The 17013-nt window shown below is 37.4% G+C and overlaps 1 protein-coding gene across 1 annotated transcript; it reads right to left on the bottom strand.

Moving 5' to 3' along the window:
* Positions 1-10216: 10216 nt before the first annotated feature.
* Positions 10217-13338, bottom strand: LOC128567379 (keratin-associated protein 24-1). Its single transcript, XM_053564601.1, has 2 exons — positions 13236-13338; positions 10217-10956 (listed from the first exon to the last, which is right to left on the bottom strand). Exons 1-2 carry the CDS (start codon positions 13336-13338, stop codon positions 10217-10219), a joined length of 843 nt encoding a protein of 280 aa, XP_053420576.1.
* Positions 13339-17013: the final 3675 nt, after the last annotated feature.

Raw genomic sequence — 17013 nt, 5'->3', positions numbered from 1 at the left:
ATTTTGGACCATCATCAAACCCTAACAAATCCCTTCAGATCAGTTTGTACGATAGCAAAAGTATAAGGTCCTAGAGAAACACGCAAGAGTAGAAGATATGAAAGTTGGACTAGATATTTAATTTTAAGTCATCTAATTCCTATTTGTTGCATATGTTTTCTTTATTTTCTTGTTTTTCCTAATGAAATAGTATTGTTTCCAAAACAGACATCTTTTACATTGAAATGTTTTAATTCATTTGAGAGGGATTCCTTATAATGTGTGTCTATCCTGAAACTCACCCAAGAGTTTCTGTGCTGACATAGGTATTAAAATATGGAAACCCCCACTATGGGCCTTGGAGACATAATTATACCAAAGACCTGAAGTGTTTTCTTTTTAAAGAAAAAACAAAATCTTCTGGCTAGATCTATGTTTTCATGCAATTATGATTTTATAGATGTAATCTAAAATGACAAATATGTAGCATAAACTCTTAGAGTTAGCTTAGAAGAGCAGAGTCTGTCATGATGGTTATGAAGCTATTACCTCTTAGTTGAAGCCTCCACTTTGAGATGCCCTGGCTGAGAATCTGAAAACCTCCTTTCTTCTCTGTCAGTAGGTTGTGTCTATAGGAGGTGCTAGAGATCAACTTGCAGGCAGGAGAAGAGAGGACCTATTCCTTTGTTCTTTGGCTTTCTGTTCCTGTTAACAACAGCCTGTAAACAGCTGTTGGTTTGAAGATCTAGCCGCTTTGAGCCTCCCACCTTCATGCCCCACCAGAGAGACCAGCCCCCCGCCCCCTCAGCACAGCACCACCTCTGCCTGCCCAGTGCCTCTCTCCAGAGGTCAGAGTCACTCGCTCAGGGCTTACCAGGTTCTTCACCTTGTCCCCGATTCCGGGAGGGAGGCTCCTTCCTGCAGTTACTATTCCCGTCTTCTTGGCATTTCCAGACCCCTCGTGCTTGTTTACCCAATTCTCTCTATTAAATTGTCTTAGTTTCTGTCTTCCTTGTGGACTTTGTGTAGTTGCCAAATGCCAGGGGTATCATGTCCACTTAGAAAAAGTAAACTCTCCAATTGTCATTCTTCAATTATTCTTGGTCCATTGTTGATAGATGGCAACTCATTTAATATGCAAGTCAGTTCTAGAACAGGCCAGCATTACCCTATCATCAAACCAGTGGTCATGTGACTAGACTGGTACTCAGGAGGACTTACAGAAGTCAAAGTTAAAAGAAAAGCAAACAAAGAATCTCACCAAGCACACTCATTGCACAGTATCTGTATCTGCAATTAGGGCAAGAGTCAGAAAGCAAGCACCTTGGCAATAGGAGCTGCTTTTGAGAAATTAGCTTAAAGCATTTGTGCGCTATTTAAGGTGGTTTCACAGATGCATTATTGTATAACTAGTGCTGCTTCCTGGCAAGAATAATGAGACACAAAGAGAGAGAGGGAGAAAGAGGCCGGAGAAGGGGGCAGAACTATTTGTTTTTGCCTTTTGTTGAAATGTCACTCCTGAGTGATTTAGTAACTGAAACTCATGCCCCAGTTTGGGAAATCAAGTAGAAATTCTGCACATTGCTTTTTCTCTTGTAAAAGATTGCATTGTTTAAAGATAATCTATTCATGAAATCTTCCTCTGTTACCCCATCTTTCTCTGCGATCGGGTTATATTCTGATGCCTGGCTACAAAAAACTTCAGACCTTCAGCATTCCTGGAGTGTCTAAGTAGGATGATTGCATCCTTTAGAAGCCTGGTCTTTCCTTCTACCTTTTCCTTTTATTTTATGTCCTCGAAAATAAACCCATGATATCTCTGGATCTTCACATCATGAAGAGATATGTACACTGGTAAGCTTTTTTACCCACTGCTGGGTAGTCCGGATACAAGCCCAACCAAGTTAATACGTTGCTGGCAAATATATGTCAGACTTTTTATTATTTTACTCTTTTACAAAGTTAATAATTGTAGAGATTAAATGGTCAACGTTAGGGCGTACCTCGTTATTACCTTGTTACAACATTTAGTATTTTCAGTTATGAAATCAGATCCATCAGACATAGGAGCTGGTGTCTAGTGAAAAGTTTTAATGATCTGGCCCGGGGCCCAGGCAGGTTTTACTACAATACTAAGCACACATGTTTTACAGGAGAGGTAGAATCTCTGAGTTAAAATGACTAGAGTTCACAGCTTCTCAGAAAGTTGGCTCATGGAGAAAATTCCAATCTCCTATGGCATTTCCTTTGTTTTTCTTCCCTAGAAACAAATTAACGTTAGCCCAAATGCAGAGTTTTAAGGGAATATGTACCCTAGCTATAAAGCTTCCATGGGTAACTCTCGACAATTTAATAGTTAAGGTGGGACAGAACTAAATGCACCTTGTACCTTTCATGATTTAATAGTTTATTTTCAACATGTAATTAAAATACCCCTGTATCATTAACAGACATTACCCAGGCTTTGGTGGAGTCTGATAAGCACTTTGGTTTGTAAACATACAAAAGGAAGGCATAGCCAAACATCATAAAAGATTTTAACACAGCTTATATCTGGAGTGTCAGTCACTGTATTTGAGAGGTCTACGTGTTCATTAACGTTAGCTTCCTCCCTGCTGGCAGGGAAACTGAGGCTCAGAGAGAAATGTGTTATCTTGGTCACACAACCATTTACAGGTGAAATCGGAACTAGAGAATGTCCTCCTGCCCCTAAGCTGGGTCTGCCGGCATGACCATGTTCTGTGTCTCTTGTCCCCAGCCATCTGACTGGTGATGACTGGTCTACTCACCTCCTCTTCTCACAAACATGCCGGTGGTCCCATAGCTCACCATGCAACCATTCAAATGGCCTTTAGGTTTTATACAGAAAAGTTAAAGTCCTGTTCAATGAAAAAAATTATTAGTTTTGGATTTTAAAGTCATAGACCTAAATGACTTTGCTGGAATTGGCTTTTAGTTCCACATTCTCCCTCAGAATGCATAAGGGCCATCACAAGGGGCCAGATACAGACTTTTAAAAGCAACCTAGTGTTTCAGACAGCCTTATTTGTGAACACTATGAACCCCACTTGGTGGTTGTCCTGAAAATCCTCTGCCTTGAATAGTTCATTCAAGAACACATTGCATGAATATTTCTAAAGTTATTTACATGGAGATAGTGGAACATATGCACACAGTTTCACATACAGAATAAAATTATGTAACTTGGTAAACAAATATTGATTATATGGACTGTTGTTTTACAATCACTAAAAAGAACAGAACTCTGGAACTACAGTTGAGGTACAAAGTTATGTTCTTGATTGGCACAGAGCACAGACAAAAATGGAATCAAAAGAATGAAATTGGGCGATGAGGTGCATAGTATCTTCAGTTATGAAATCAGATCCATCAGACATAGGGGTGGTGTGTAGTGAAAAGCACTTTGGGAGGCTGAGATAATAGGAATGCTTGAGAGGAGGTGCTCAAAACAGCCTGAACAAAAGCAAGACCCCACCTCTGTAAAAAACCTAAAAGACAATGTATTACACACCTATAGTCCCAGGTAATCAGGAGGCTGGGGCAGGAGGATCACTTGAACATGAGAGTTTGAGGTGGCAGAGAGCAATGATAATGCCACTTTGGTCTAACCCAAGTGTCAAACTGAGACCCTGTTTAGAAAAAAAAAAAATATAGAACAAAATTGGGTTCTATGTTTAGATTGGAAAAAAGGATTTTGCAGGTTTTGTGACTGGTTTGACCCTCATCATCTAAAATCATTGTTTCAGTGAGAGCTTCCTACAAGTGTTTCTCCCAGAAATTGGGACTCTGAGTTTCTCTTCCCTGGAGCTGGGCCTCCTTCACTGTGGATGAGGCCACCTTCACTGGACCTTCACCTTTGAGTTGCTTAAGAGTTTTTTAGACTAATGAGGTCGTGTTTCCTCTGAATGAGCAGAAAAACTTTCCTTGAAAATCACTACTACTATTTTAGTCAAATAGACATTCATACTAGTTCACTGCAATACTTGTGCTTTTATATTATGTTACTATTAATATGACAGCAATGCTCCGCTTTTTGCTGAAAGCAAATAGTAATGCAGATGGTCTGTGCCGCAGGCTGAATAGCATTGTTATGCTTAAAATCTCCAAAGTTCTAGCTCTCAAGAGAGACAAGAAAAAAATTGTCCCTCTCTTCTTTATCGACAGTTTTCTAAGCTATGAAGATGACATACTTATTATGATTATTATGCCCAAGTGTTAGATAACTAAAACATAAGAAAAATGTGTTATTTCAAAAACAGGACTATGACTTCCAGATACACACACTAAAATTTAATAATCTTGATGAAAAGGTACATATGTGTATGTATACAAATATATTTATAAGCTTGCATGCCTAGTCACAATTATTTATAAAGTTGGTACGGTTACTGTCTCTACCTGGTTGCAAGATAATCTTCAAGGAACCTGCTAGCTTTAGCAGGAAATCAGACTTTAGTAGGAAATCAAAATTGTGATCTTCCTTAAAGGACAGAGAGCAAGCGCAGCCTGACAGCCTAGGTACATGCTGAACAGAGTAACATCTTTACCACAGAAACTGGGTTCTAAGTTTAGATTCGGAAAGAAGGATTTTGACAGGTTTTGTGGCTGGGGTTTGACCCTCATCATCTGAAACCCATTGTTTCAGTGGGTGCTTCCTAGAAGGAGCAAACTTAGGGAGGACAAGAAACATCTATGAACAGTTAGCACTAAACCTACAACAGCAAGAAACTTGAGATTAGGAGCTTTCTCAGGGATGGACATGTACAGAATCAGGGGCCCACAACTGAGGGTGACTTTTTGCCCATCTAGCCTCATTAGCATGGTAAAAAGCACCACCACTAGTGCCATGACAGGTTACCATTGCCATGGCGAGCCCTGGAAGTGACCCTGGAAGGCTAGAAATGGGGAGGGCCCTAAGTCCTAAGAAATTTTCAATTCTTTCTAAGAAAAATGAAGAATATTCCTGCTATTGTCTGGCATAGTCATTAGCCATAGGCATAAGAATGGAGATGAGGGGTGCCACCTGTGGCTCAGAGGAGTAGGGCACCAGCCCCATATACTGGAGGTGGCGGGTTCAAACCCGGCCACGGCCAAAAACTGCAAAAAAAAAAAAAAAGAATGGAGATGAGTTAAGAGCCCATGGCCTTCTCTACACATGGAGATAGACCCAGCTCTCTTTGGGGATGTACTTTTGCTTTGTTTTCCTGCTTATTCAATAAAGACTGTGTGTGTGAACTGAGTGCATGTGTGCTTGACCCATCACTAACTTGGTACCAGACTCTGTTCTGAAAACCAACAAGCAGGGCATTTAACAATAGGAGGTGGAAGTCAGACTCAGATGTGACCCACCATGGTGAGGAGACCCAGGGCAGGATGAGGTTTATTAGTTTCCAGTATAAGGGCTTCCCTAGCTTACCAGGGTGCTCAGGTTGTGAGTTTTCAAGTCTAAGATTCTGATATAGGGACAGGAAAGGAAGTTTCTAGAAAAGGTGTGAGCCATCTCTCACCTTCTTGCCCTTTCCTCCTTCCCTGTCCTTCTTTTCACACTTTCTGTTCTCCTAACCTTCTTCTCTCCTTCTCCATCTGCCTCCCTCTCCCTCCTCTCTGTCTCTCTCTCTCCCTCTCTTTGTTTTGTCTTTTAGCTTTATACTAGGGTACGGATGATTAGGTTGCATTGTTTGCATTTGTTAAATAGAGTCCAAGTTGTCCTGTGACTCTCATGCAGAAGGTATGCCATATACCCCTACATTGTGCCTGTTAGTTGAGAGCACACCAATCTCCCCTCCCCCTCTTCCCCTTCACACCTCCCCCTTACTGCACTTGAGTTTAACTGTGTTTTTCTCTTGTGTGGGCATGTATTTGTTCATCTATTGGTTTCATATTAGAATTAAGTACATCAGATGCTTGCTTTTCCATTCTCGTGATACTTTACTAAGTAGAAAGTTCTCCAACTCCATCCTAGTTAATACAAAAGATACAGTCTTCATCTTTTTATGGTTGAATAGTGTTCCATGGTATATGTATACCATAGTGGATTATGTGTTGATGGGCACTTGGTTGATTCCACATCTTGGTAAACTCTTCCCCTCTCCCCTCCTTCTCCCAGACTTCCTCTTCCTCTCTCTCTCTCCTTCTGCATCTCCCCTGAGAAAAGATGCAGACTGAAAAGAAAGAACAGACTCTAGAAGTATAATTTTTCATTTCTTATTCTTAGTAGGTAAGAAATGGTTCACACTAAAAAATCATAATCATGACGATTTTTTTTAATCATAATTGTTTCCTGAAAGAAAAAGTTCTGGACTTAGAATCTTTATTCTATTTTTATAGAAATAATGTTAAATTTAGATAAAGAAACCAGCATAATTCTTAATGTTTAAATAAAATCTAAAGGTAAATTTGGAGATCATATATTTTTGATTTAAAAATAAGATAATTACTTCCACAGGCTGGGCGCAGTGGCTCACACCTGTAATCCTAGCACTTCGGAGGCTGAGGCAAGAGAATCCTTTGAGTCCAAGAGTTTAAGGTTGCTATGAGCTATGTAGCCACAGCACTCTACCAAGGGCAACAAAGTGAAACTCTTTCTCAAACCCACCCCCCCCAAAAAAAAAACCGGATAATTATTTCTGACTTTTGAATATTTTTTTATTTCATATATTTTATTTTATTTATTTTATTTTTTATTGTTAAATCATAGCTGTGTACATTAGTGCAATCGCCTGTACCCATTCTAAGATGCACCATAGATGTGGCCCCACCCACTACCCTCTCTCCACCAAAACCTCCCCTCTCCCTTCCCCTTCCTTGGCCCTTTACCCATAGTCTTGTGCTATAGTTGGGTTATAGTTTTCATGTGAAAGCTATAATTTAGCTTCATAGTAGGGCTGAGTACATTGGATAATTTTTCTAATTGAAATACACGAGACCTTGGAATGAGAGCAGTCAACAATCGAGCAGGGGTGTCCAACCTCTTTTCTGCTGCACACTGGAAGAATAAGAGTTGCCTTGGGCCACACATTAAAATACACAAACACTAACCAAAGCTGATGAGCAAAAGAAAAGCTCCCTACATAACTTTCATGATATCCAATACATAAGTAAGCAAAACAGTCTTCAAATAATCTGCATGTGGCCCACTGGCTGCAGGTTGGATACCCCCTGATTGAGTAATCTGGACTCCAGATTGTAAAACCCAGAAATCAAAGGTGAAATCTGACCATCTATGCTCTTCTGATTTGTTAGCGAACTGACTATAGTTATATAATCTGGTGATTTACTGAGTCTCTATTGTCAATGGGTTTAAACTCACAGATCAAAAGAATAAGTACTGTGGGCATAGTAAGTAACTTTATCCAGCTCTTCCTGAGATAATACATATGACATCTGAGTAAAGATTTACTTTGCTTCTAAAATCATGTAGGAACCATGATTTCCAGCTGGCCATTTTAGCAGGGCAGTGTGAAGTCAGATTACCTAGTCATAAAGTGTGTGCATTTTAAATATTCACATAGACAGTGGCTCTGTTAAATTTCACTTGCTTCTGTAATGTTTGGGAACATATTATTTAAGTTGGCATGTAACTAACTTAAAAATATTTGCCCAATGGATAGCAAAAAATAATAATATCTTGTGTCTCTAATTACTAATGATGTTGATCACATCTCAATATTTTTATTGACAACTTGTACATATTTCCTTTATTCCCACTCATCTTTTTTGCTTATTTTCTATTGAGTCATTTGTCTTTCTTTTTATTTATAAAAGTTCTTAAATATTTTGGACAGTAAATTTATGGTACACATTGTACACATTTTCTCTCAATCTGCTTTTATGATATTTCTTTTATTTGATTTTTTCTTATTTTTTATTTATTTCATTTGATTTCTTCTTGATAGCCTGTATCTTCAAGCTCAATTTTTACAGAAAAATTCAATGGAAATTTCATGGAATCATCATATTGCTTTTCATCCCCACCACACACAGACACCTATACATTCTTTATTTTTATTTATTTATTTTTTTTTACATTCTTTATTTTTAATTTCTTTTTGATATATTCTATTATCATGAGCTTTTGATATCAATATAGTTACATTTACAAATATTTTATTGACTATTGCTTGTTTGTTTGTTTATTCTTAATTAATAAAATCTTCCCTACCCAAGGTTCTAAATCTAATTTTCTATATTTTCTCCTAAATTAAAACACAAATGATTTTAAGTTTGTTTTTCCCTGTTCAAACTGCACCACACCTCCTTTAAACTTTACTGATCACCCCTATACTTCATTCCCTATCACTGAGTACACATCCTAGTCACTTCACCATTCAGATATCACGGCAATGCCATTTTCTTACTGAGAGAATTCTTGTTCTTCTAGTTGGAAGTGATCTTTCTTCACGTAAAGTTTTCGTATTATACTTAAAACAATCAAGACAATATTGTGTTTGTTTCAATGTATTACTCACCTGAATAATACTTGGAGCCTGGGATATCTAAGCCTTGATATCCTCAAATTGTTCCACTCAACATCTCAAAAAGTAGGTTAAGAGAAGGAATGTGTTTAGTTTTTACTTCTGAATGCTCAGCTGGGACATGTAGTAATTATTTTCAAATACTTATTAATACCTATCTTATGTTAAAGGAATTGAACTAGGTCTCTATTGTCAATAGATGGCTGCTATGGACAATGATCCAATCATTGTACAGTTCTTTGTAGGCTCCGTCCGTTCTAATTCTAAATATTAATATATTGATGTTTTTTCTCATCCTTCCAAACTTCAGTTGCATGTATGTCCATGGATCATTCTATTTGTCTTTAAACATGATTTAATTTTTATTTACAAAAATGCTTAGGATATATATCACTTTATTTTTACCACTGAGATAGATGACATTATTTTCATTTCTTTTGGATGAGAACTTTATATAAATTGAGTCACTTCTCCAGAAATTCAACATTAAATCTACTCACATGCTGAATCCTTTTCTACAAAACCAATAATTACACATACGGTGCAGGTAAATACACATACATTTAGTACTTTATGTACTTTTTATTACATTGGCTTATTTTACAAATATTTAGCTCAACTTTCCCTGTGTCAATATCAATCACAGACATTCTAAGAGACATACACTTAATGTGTTAAAAACAGAACAAAACAAAAAAGAAGCCAAAAGCCTGAGGTTTCTTTCTTTCTTTCTTTTCTTTTTTCACATTTTTATATGGGAAACTAGTTTTTTGTATATGCTATACATATTGACCAGAGCTGGGATGAAACTGTAGTGAATGTGAAATAAAGCACAAGGAAAACCACTCTTTCCATACATAAATTTATTCACAACTAAGAACCAGGACATTTTCTAAATCAGAACACAACTAAGAACCAGGACATTTTCTAAATCACAACACAACTAAGAACCAGGACATTTTCTAAATCAGAACACACTAATTAAGGCAAAATTATAGGAGAATCCCAAACAAAGATGATGAACGCAATCATAAAGAGTTTGTAACAATATTTTGTCATTCTTTTGACAAATCATTTTTATGCTTCAGCTACTTCCAAGGCTTTCTCCTAGTTACTGGGGACAAAAGCCAAGTTCCAGACAATCTTGTTTTTGGCTTCTTTATAAGAGACTTCCTGAAGTCTTCCATTTTTTTTCTGTGTTTGAGCTTCAGTCCCCACTACCATTTGTATGATCTTATAATCAGTCAGTAGAGAAAGGATGAAATAACTCTCCTCATTATGCTAACGATAATGTTGCCTCTTACGACATTAGCAGTTGACAAACCTAGTGATAAAAAGCAAACCCAGGAGAGATAACTTGCATCCTGGAATCGGCAAACCAAGGAGGCAGATCTCATTTCATCAGGAAAGGTAGATGCCAAGGAACAACGACTGCTGAAATAGCACAGCTGGTGATGGCTGACTTTCACCGGAGTCTCTTCAGTGAGTCCATCGTAATCAATCTCAGAAATAACCATACTACCCTCAGGATCAGCTTTTAACACAAAGCGTAATAAAGGAGTAATAGAACAAAAGCTAGCTGGCAATAATGGCTATGGTTCATGAGCCTGGAAGTTACATTTGAAGCTGATGTAACAACGTTCCTAAGATGCATAAAGCAATTCAGCAGAATGTTAGAGATTCTATTACTTAAAATTGGCCCCTTTGGGAAATTTCCAGCTGCTATATATGCTATAAATTGATTAATAGCAAGTCAGAGTTCTGTTACTACTGCATAAATACCTCAGAGGTGGAAAGGTACTGGGTATACAGCTCAGAGACCGGAAGCTTCTATATAAATAGCCCAATGGTCGGCATCTCATTGGCCTATAACTTGCATATTGGCAATCTCTCATTAAATAGCTTTGGCGTTGGCAGCTGCCGGCGATATAGCATGATGCCGGGAAGCTAGTGGGCATGAAGCCAAGATTTTGGTAGCTTCTGTATTCCAAACCACCCAGTCTGCAGCGGCTTAGTGATTGGATACACTTGGGGGAGCTGTTTAGTTGCCCAAAGCGGTTTGAACCATTGCTCAGGGTCTGGCAGGCTTTGGATGCACATCCGGTGCGTGTGCAACCAGATACATACCCCCTGGTCTGAGAGCACCGGCTGCAGTTGGGACCAACGTTGGTAGTTTCACAGACGCTAGAGGCTTGGCCCTCTGATGGGGAGTTGCAGGGCACACAGGAGTCTGATGGGTCACAACTTGTGGTGCACGAATTGGGCTCACAGCTGGATTCGCAGGTGGGTGCTTCACAGTAGGATTCTTGGCAGTAATCCAGGAGCCAGAGATTTCCTTGGTAGCTACTGGGTAAGCAGTGTCCATAAGTGGGGCTTCCATCATTGGGGCAAGCAGTATCTGAAGGAGTCACTGGGATGGAACAGTGAGTTCTGCAGGATGCAGCATTGTAAACCCGAGGATGGCGGAGGACAGACATGGAGCCTGAGTGCGTGCTCAGCGGTAGTCATGCAGGTGTGGTGTGGCTGCCACCTGAGGACTTTTTATACCTTCCCTGGGGATGACTGGGATCCTCTCCAGACTCTCCTCCTTCTCTCTTGCTGGGACAATAACATGGCAGCAACTCATTAGAGTGATGTTTATCTACAGCTGCTGTTGTCTTCACGCACATACAAAAATAAGTTTATTTTGATTCTTCAAAGTATCCCCAACTGCCACTTTGGCCATCACCCATTGCTTATTATCTGTAGGCCATAGCTTCAGTGAATAGTGATTTTAATGTTAATAAGCAAACACTCGTCTGTCCATCAGAGGTTAACAAGAGTTCATGTGTCTGCAGCATGGTTATTAAAGGGTTGACAAGGTTCAAGTGAGGCAGGGGCCTGTCTTGACTGTTTCTACTCTCTCGACTATTCCCAAATACTTCAGTACTTGGTTCTGTACTCTGAAGCAAGATAAACATTTTGGTTGTCTCAACATTGTTACTCAAATAAAAGGGTAAGGCATTGACCTATTAAGAAAAAGTCAGTTTTCTCAAAGATGTGCTATTATTGATGGGAGACTCTTGGGTACCTGTGGAAGGCCATGTAGCAGTGACAAATTCTCATCTGATGTGTTTGGAGAATTCCATACGTGAGATTCACAGCAATCGCAGTGAGACTCAGTGACCGACACCAGGCTAAAAATTAACTTGTCTCCATGGGTCAGTGGTTGCTAAGCAACTAAGACTTTCATGAAATCCCTTTCTGAAAGCGTTTCTTTGATATATACTATCAAATATCTACTTCTTCAATTAAGTGAAATTATACATCAAATGTTCCAATTGTCTTTGCTGTAAACTCCAATTGCTGTCAGAAATACATTTCCCCCCACTTTTCTCAAGTGCTCCTCATCCTTCATTTCCTTGATTTCACACATCGTAGACTTTATTTCATTCTTGTGTTGAAGAATATAGTTACTTTTGGTCTATGCCAACAAAAGGAAATGATTATGTTTAAAAATGTATTTGCATGACCTGTGTAGGCACTGTATGTACTAAAAAGATTTTCTCCCTCAGATAATTATGTTTTAAATTGTTAGTAGCTATAATTATAGGAAATGGCCATGTTGTTCTTGTAGTTTTTCCCTTAGTATTTATTAATGGTAAATGGATTTATTAAAAAATAATGATAATTGAAAAATAAATAGCACTTTTCATTCCATATGGTGAAGGCCAAAGGAATTTTTTTAATATTTTAATTCAGTATGAAGAGTTAATATTTTGTTCTTGGAAATATACCTATAGCTCCTACTTACAGCCTCCATTGAAATGGAAGCAGCAATTCATTAATTAACAGTGAAGAATTCAGACAGAGTACAATATTGACTTTTGTAAGGAGGATAAGGTATAGAGATTGTTTTTAACAGAAATTGTTCTTGCAGGAGACAGATTTCCTTTGCTGTTTTCTACTTTTCAGCTACATTCTTTTTAAATGTGTACCAATTTAAACCTACAAATATTCTTCTATTTTTTTTTATATCTGAATTTTTTTCAAAGCTTCTTTTGGTATTTATTGTATAAGGTGACAATAAAAAACAACTCTTTATTAAGAACATTTTTCTGCCTTCTGGAGCTTCTCTCAGGTGAAAAGGGTCATGATCAGAAAACCAAATTTTTAGCAAAATCTTTGGCTATCGAGAACCTTGGGATTTTGTGCAGAAAATTTTCATCCTAAGGCAGGCAAAATAAGGAAAAAGATACCTAAGGCAGTTCATTAAGGAACAACTTTCCGCTCAGTTACTGAGTTCACGTGATACATAGAAAAGTCCCGAGGTTGAAATTTTAAAAGATTTATCTGTCATACCACTGATGCCTCTCGTCTTTTATTTTAGGCTTCCTTGTAGTGGGTTTCAGGGAAAACAACAGCAACAACAAATGAGTAAATCCGCATTCTATAAGGTGCTATAAAGTTTACACACACCTTCTTCATGTTAGCATTAAACAGCGAGGTCTTTTAAATTAATATTATTCCTGTAAGTATAAGCCCAGCCAAGTAATGCCTAACATCATATTGCAAAACCAGTATTCAAAGTGTGAGCCTTTACATCATATTTACATTTATTTTGGTATGATAGTATTCTAAACAAGTAACTAGGGATTTGTGAGGCAGAGTTAGTTCAGTTTCTCTCATTTGCTTTCATGTTTTATCTTCCTACCACTCAGACTATCCCCTCGCATGTGACCATCACGCTACCCTCACTCCACCTTTTTCTATGAATGATACCTCCACAGCGTTGTCTTCTATTTTGGTTTCCATGTTTGAAAGAGATTGGGCTGACGGCATGAGTAATGCAGCCCACAGCAGGTTTTAAAGGCAGGCTTAGCATCGTGTGCTGTCCTCTGAAGGCCCCAGAGAAGCTACGCATTACTGTGTTTTCACTTAATTACTAAAGGACTTTTTTTCTTCCATTAATTCCCCTATTTTTAATATTGCTACGTGTAGAAGGCTGAATAATGTCTCCACCTTCCAATCCACAAAAGTTGTTCACTTTTTAATACTAAGAATCTGAATGCTGCACCTGATATGGCAAAAGGGACTTTGCAGGTGTGATTAAATTAAAGACCTTGACGTGGATTATTAAGTGGGCTGGATGTAATTGCCGAAATCCTTGTAAAAGGGGGACAGTATATGAGAGAGAGAGAAAGAGAGAGAGAGAGAGGTGATAACAGCAGCAGAATTTAGACTGATGTCTTCACAAAGTAAGGAATACCAGCGACCATTAAAACCTAGAAGAGGCAGGGAAAGGATTTCCTCCTAAAGATTCCAGTAAGAGTCTGTGATACCTTTAGATTGGTGAGACTTGTTTTAGATTTTTGGCTTCCATAGTTGTAAGAGAACGAATTTCTGTTGTCGTAAGCCATTTAGTTAGTGGTGATTTTTTACAGCTGTCAGAAAATATAGGTAAACATAATAGATAATTTTTATGCAGTTTCAACAGTTTGTGCTCTGTACCCAGGGCAGTTTAAGATGCAAGAAATACGCTTCCTAGGCATGAGTAATTCAGATAAATATCTATGCCATCTGAGGAATAAGAAACAAACTCTCTTTATCTAATTAACCAGTAGATTTCTTTCAACTCATTAAAAAGGAGTTATGAATCTTTTTTCCAATTTTACCCAAAGGTTAAAAATCCTTTAGGGTAAAAAGAGAAGATCAAAAGAAACCTAAATTTTCTGGTAAGTGGCCTTTAAAATAATGGAGGACACCTTCTAGTCTTTTAGGTCACATGTACTTTTATCTTACTCTTTTGCCACCATACATACAATTGTTGATGTTTTCCCACTTGCCAAAATGCTGCTAAATGTTGCAAAACTGATCTTATGATTTTAAAAGCAAAATGTATGCAGGTTCGTACTCATATAGCAAATAAATTATAGATACTGTATTGTTTCAAAAAGATTTTTAAGTTTAGCATTAATACCATAAAATATGGACAGTCTTGCTAAATTTATGTTGTTGGTTGAATAGATGATTAATAGTTTTGGAAACTGAAGGGCAGATAAGCAAAATAAAAACTTTAGGAAACAAAAATAAATGAAGATAAAGCATTTTTAAAATGATAACCCAAGTGGCTGGAAAGACAAGAATTTGAGTTTGATTTATGTTGTCCATTTCAGGAGAATATGGTATATGTGTAATGTAATATAATCATAATATGAATTAAATATCTTGAGATGGAACTGTCAGGACTGTGCCTTAATGAGTTATGCATTACTCTCTCACTGAGTACAATTTAAGCATATTTATTAGCAAGAAAACTTGGAGAACTGTTCTCTCTCAGTCCTTTCGTACCATCTTTTATAAAACTAGAGCTGATACACATACTTTGCAGGACTTTCCTGAAGACAGAATGAAATAGTAAATGTAAAAATATTAGTAAAGTGCATGGCACATAGTAAATGCATATTAAATGTTATTTTTCTTTCTAATTTTCTAAAGCTATAATTTAGGCTCAAATTTCCAGTCATCAATTAGGCTAAATAAAAATATTTAGGAAAATATTTTAGGAAAAATGAACAGTTCTACCCTATATAGTTTTAACAAATGCTTTGCTTGACAACTGATTACTAATGACTCCTTTTGTATAACTAGTATTTTTCTGTGCCGTGCGTTCCTGGAAGGCTGTATATGCAGGTTTTCTGGATAAGGAAAGTATTTCCTCAATACTCATATTCCCTCTATTCTAATCCTATCTCTGATGTTCAATTAGTTACCACATTTGTGTAACTCACTTTTCACATGTCAAAACGGAGCCAGTAGTAGCATTTTCTCATAGGTGTCTGTGGAGCCAAGCAATGATGTTGTCAAGCGCGAGGTAGGAAATATGGTTAAAGCTGAAGTTTTGATGTGAACTTCTGTCATAGCTTCAGCCTATAACAGTGTTAGTACTATCGTTATTACTATTTTTATTGCCATTATTGGATCTCATCTAAAACCCACTGCACTTTTTTTTGAATGCACCAAAAATTTCAAAAGAAGAAGGAAGGAAAAATAAAAGACAAGAAAAGAAAGAAAAAGATAACACCAGAACTGGCTATGTTTTAGGCTAGATAACTTGCTATGATCTATATAAATTATATGTTGATCTTAGAAATTCGATTAGGAGGAATTGACTAAGTTGAAGGCATGTCCTGGTATTTCCATGGGAAGCAAGACTTCCAGAGGGGGCATGCCCCACAGGGGTACAAACCATTCAACTTTGTCTTCCTAGACAAAAAAAGTGGTCTAGTACTGGGGCAGACAGGAAATCACTGTACTCTGTGCACTTTAGACTTGGAAGTTCTAGTTTAGTAGGTCATGGCAACCAAATTTCTGACAACTTCCAAGTGGCCTCCAGGTTAGTCATTACTTGAATGAAGAAAAGTATGGAGAGCACAGAAAATCTTTGGAATTCACTTAGGGGGTCTTTGGTCAAGTTGCGTAACCTAATTAAGTTTACTTGCTTGTAAAAATGGGGAGAATAATATCTTCTCATAGGTACTTTGGGAGGTAGGGGTATGTCTGGCAAATGGATGGCAATCAGTATGGTGGCAATAGCTGCTGAGATAAGAGAATTTGCCTGCAGGGAGAACAAGTTTGGTTCATTAGAGGTATAAGTACAGCAAAAAAATAGATACTGAGAGATAATGATGTTCTCTGTGAGAGGATCCCTGAGGGGAGGAGGGAGGATTTAAGTTTAATTCAAGACAAAAAAGTAATGTTGTGCTTTCCATTGCCCAAAACTAAAATGTATGTAACCCTTTTGCACTTAATCCCATAAGGTAGGGTGGACATTGTAACTGTAGCTTGCTCTGTTCAATGACAATTAAGAAGACATATAGTGTTGATAGTCAATTAATCCTCATGCTATTTTTTCTTTACCTCTACTAAAAATATTCCAGTTGGTGAAGAGTGTCTAGATCTGAGTTCCAGAAGATGAATGATTTTGGAGCTGAAACAATTAATGTGTAGTATGAGTGATAAGCAGACCATTGCAATTTTAAGCACCTCGAATTTTGGAGTTGCTTGTTACGGCAAAAGTCTATTCTGAAAAAGCAATATTTTTAATTCAGTCTTAAGTGTTAGAAATACAGGTACACAATTTAATGCTCAAACAGTATGGAAAGTTTAATCAGGTTCTTGAAGAGATACGTCTTCTCTGATTTTTGAGATACTCTTTTTCTCTTTTAAACGTATTTTTTAATAAAACTGAAAGTCTTAATTTGAAGACAGTTCATTTAGCAATAACCATGAAAATGTTTTCTGTTTAAAACCACGGCAATGGCCTAGAAATCACCTTGACACTGAAATGTTCTAGTGAAGAAACAAACAAACCAAATAATTTAGAATGTGATCAAATAAAATGGTACAGGTTAAAATTGCTGCTGAATCAGAGGCATAATGAACCATCAACCTAAAAACCACTCATCGGCCTAAAGATATATATATATATATTAAATATATATATTATATATATGTTTTTTTTTTACTAAGCCATCAGGCAAAATACTGAGATGATGAT

Source organism: Nycticebus coucang, chromosome 16 (assembly GCF_027406575.1).
Source record: "Nycticebus coucang isolate mNycCou1 chromosome 16, mNycCou1.pri, whole genome shotgun sequence".
NCBI classification, from domain to species: Eukaryota; Metazoa; Chordata; class Mammalia; order Primates; family Lorisidae; genus Nycticebus; species Nycticebus coucang.
Note: the sequence above shows the minus strand (reverse complement) of the source record. Positions and strands in the feature narration are given on the sequence as shown.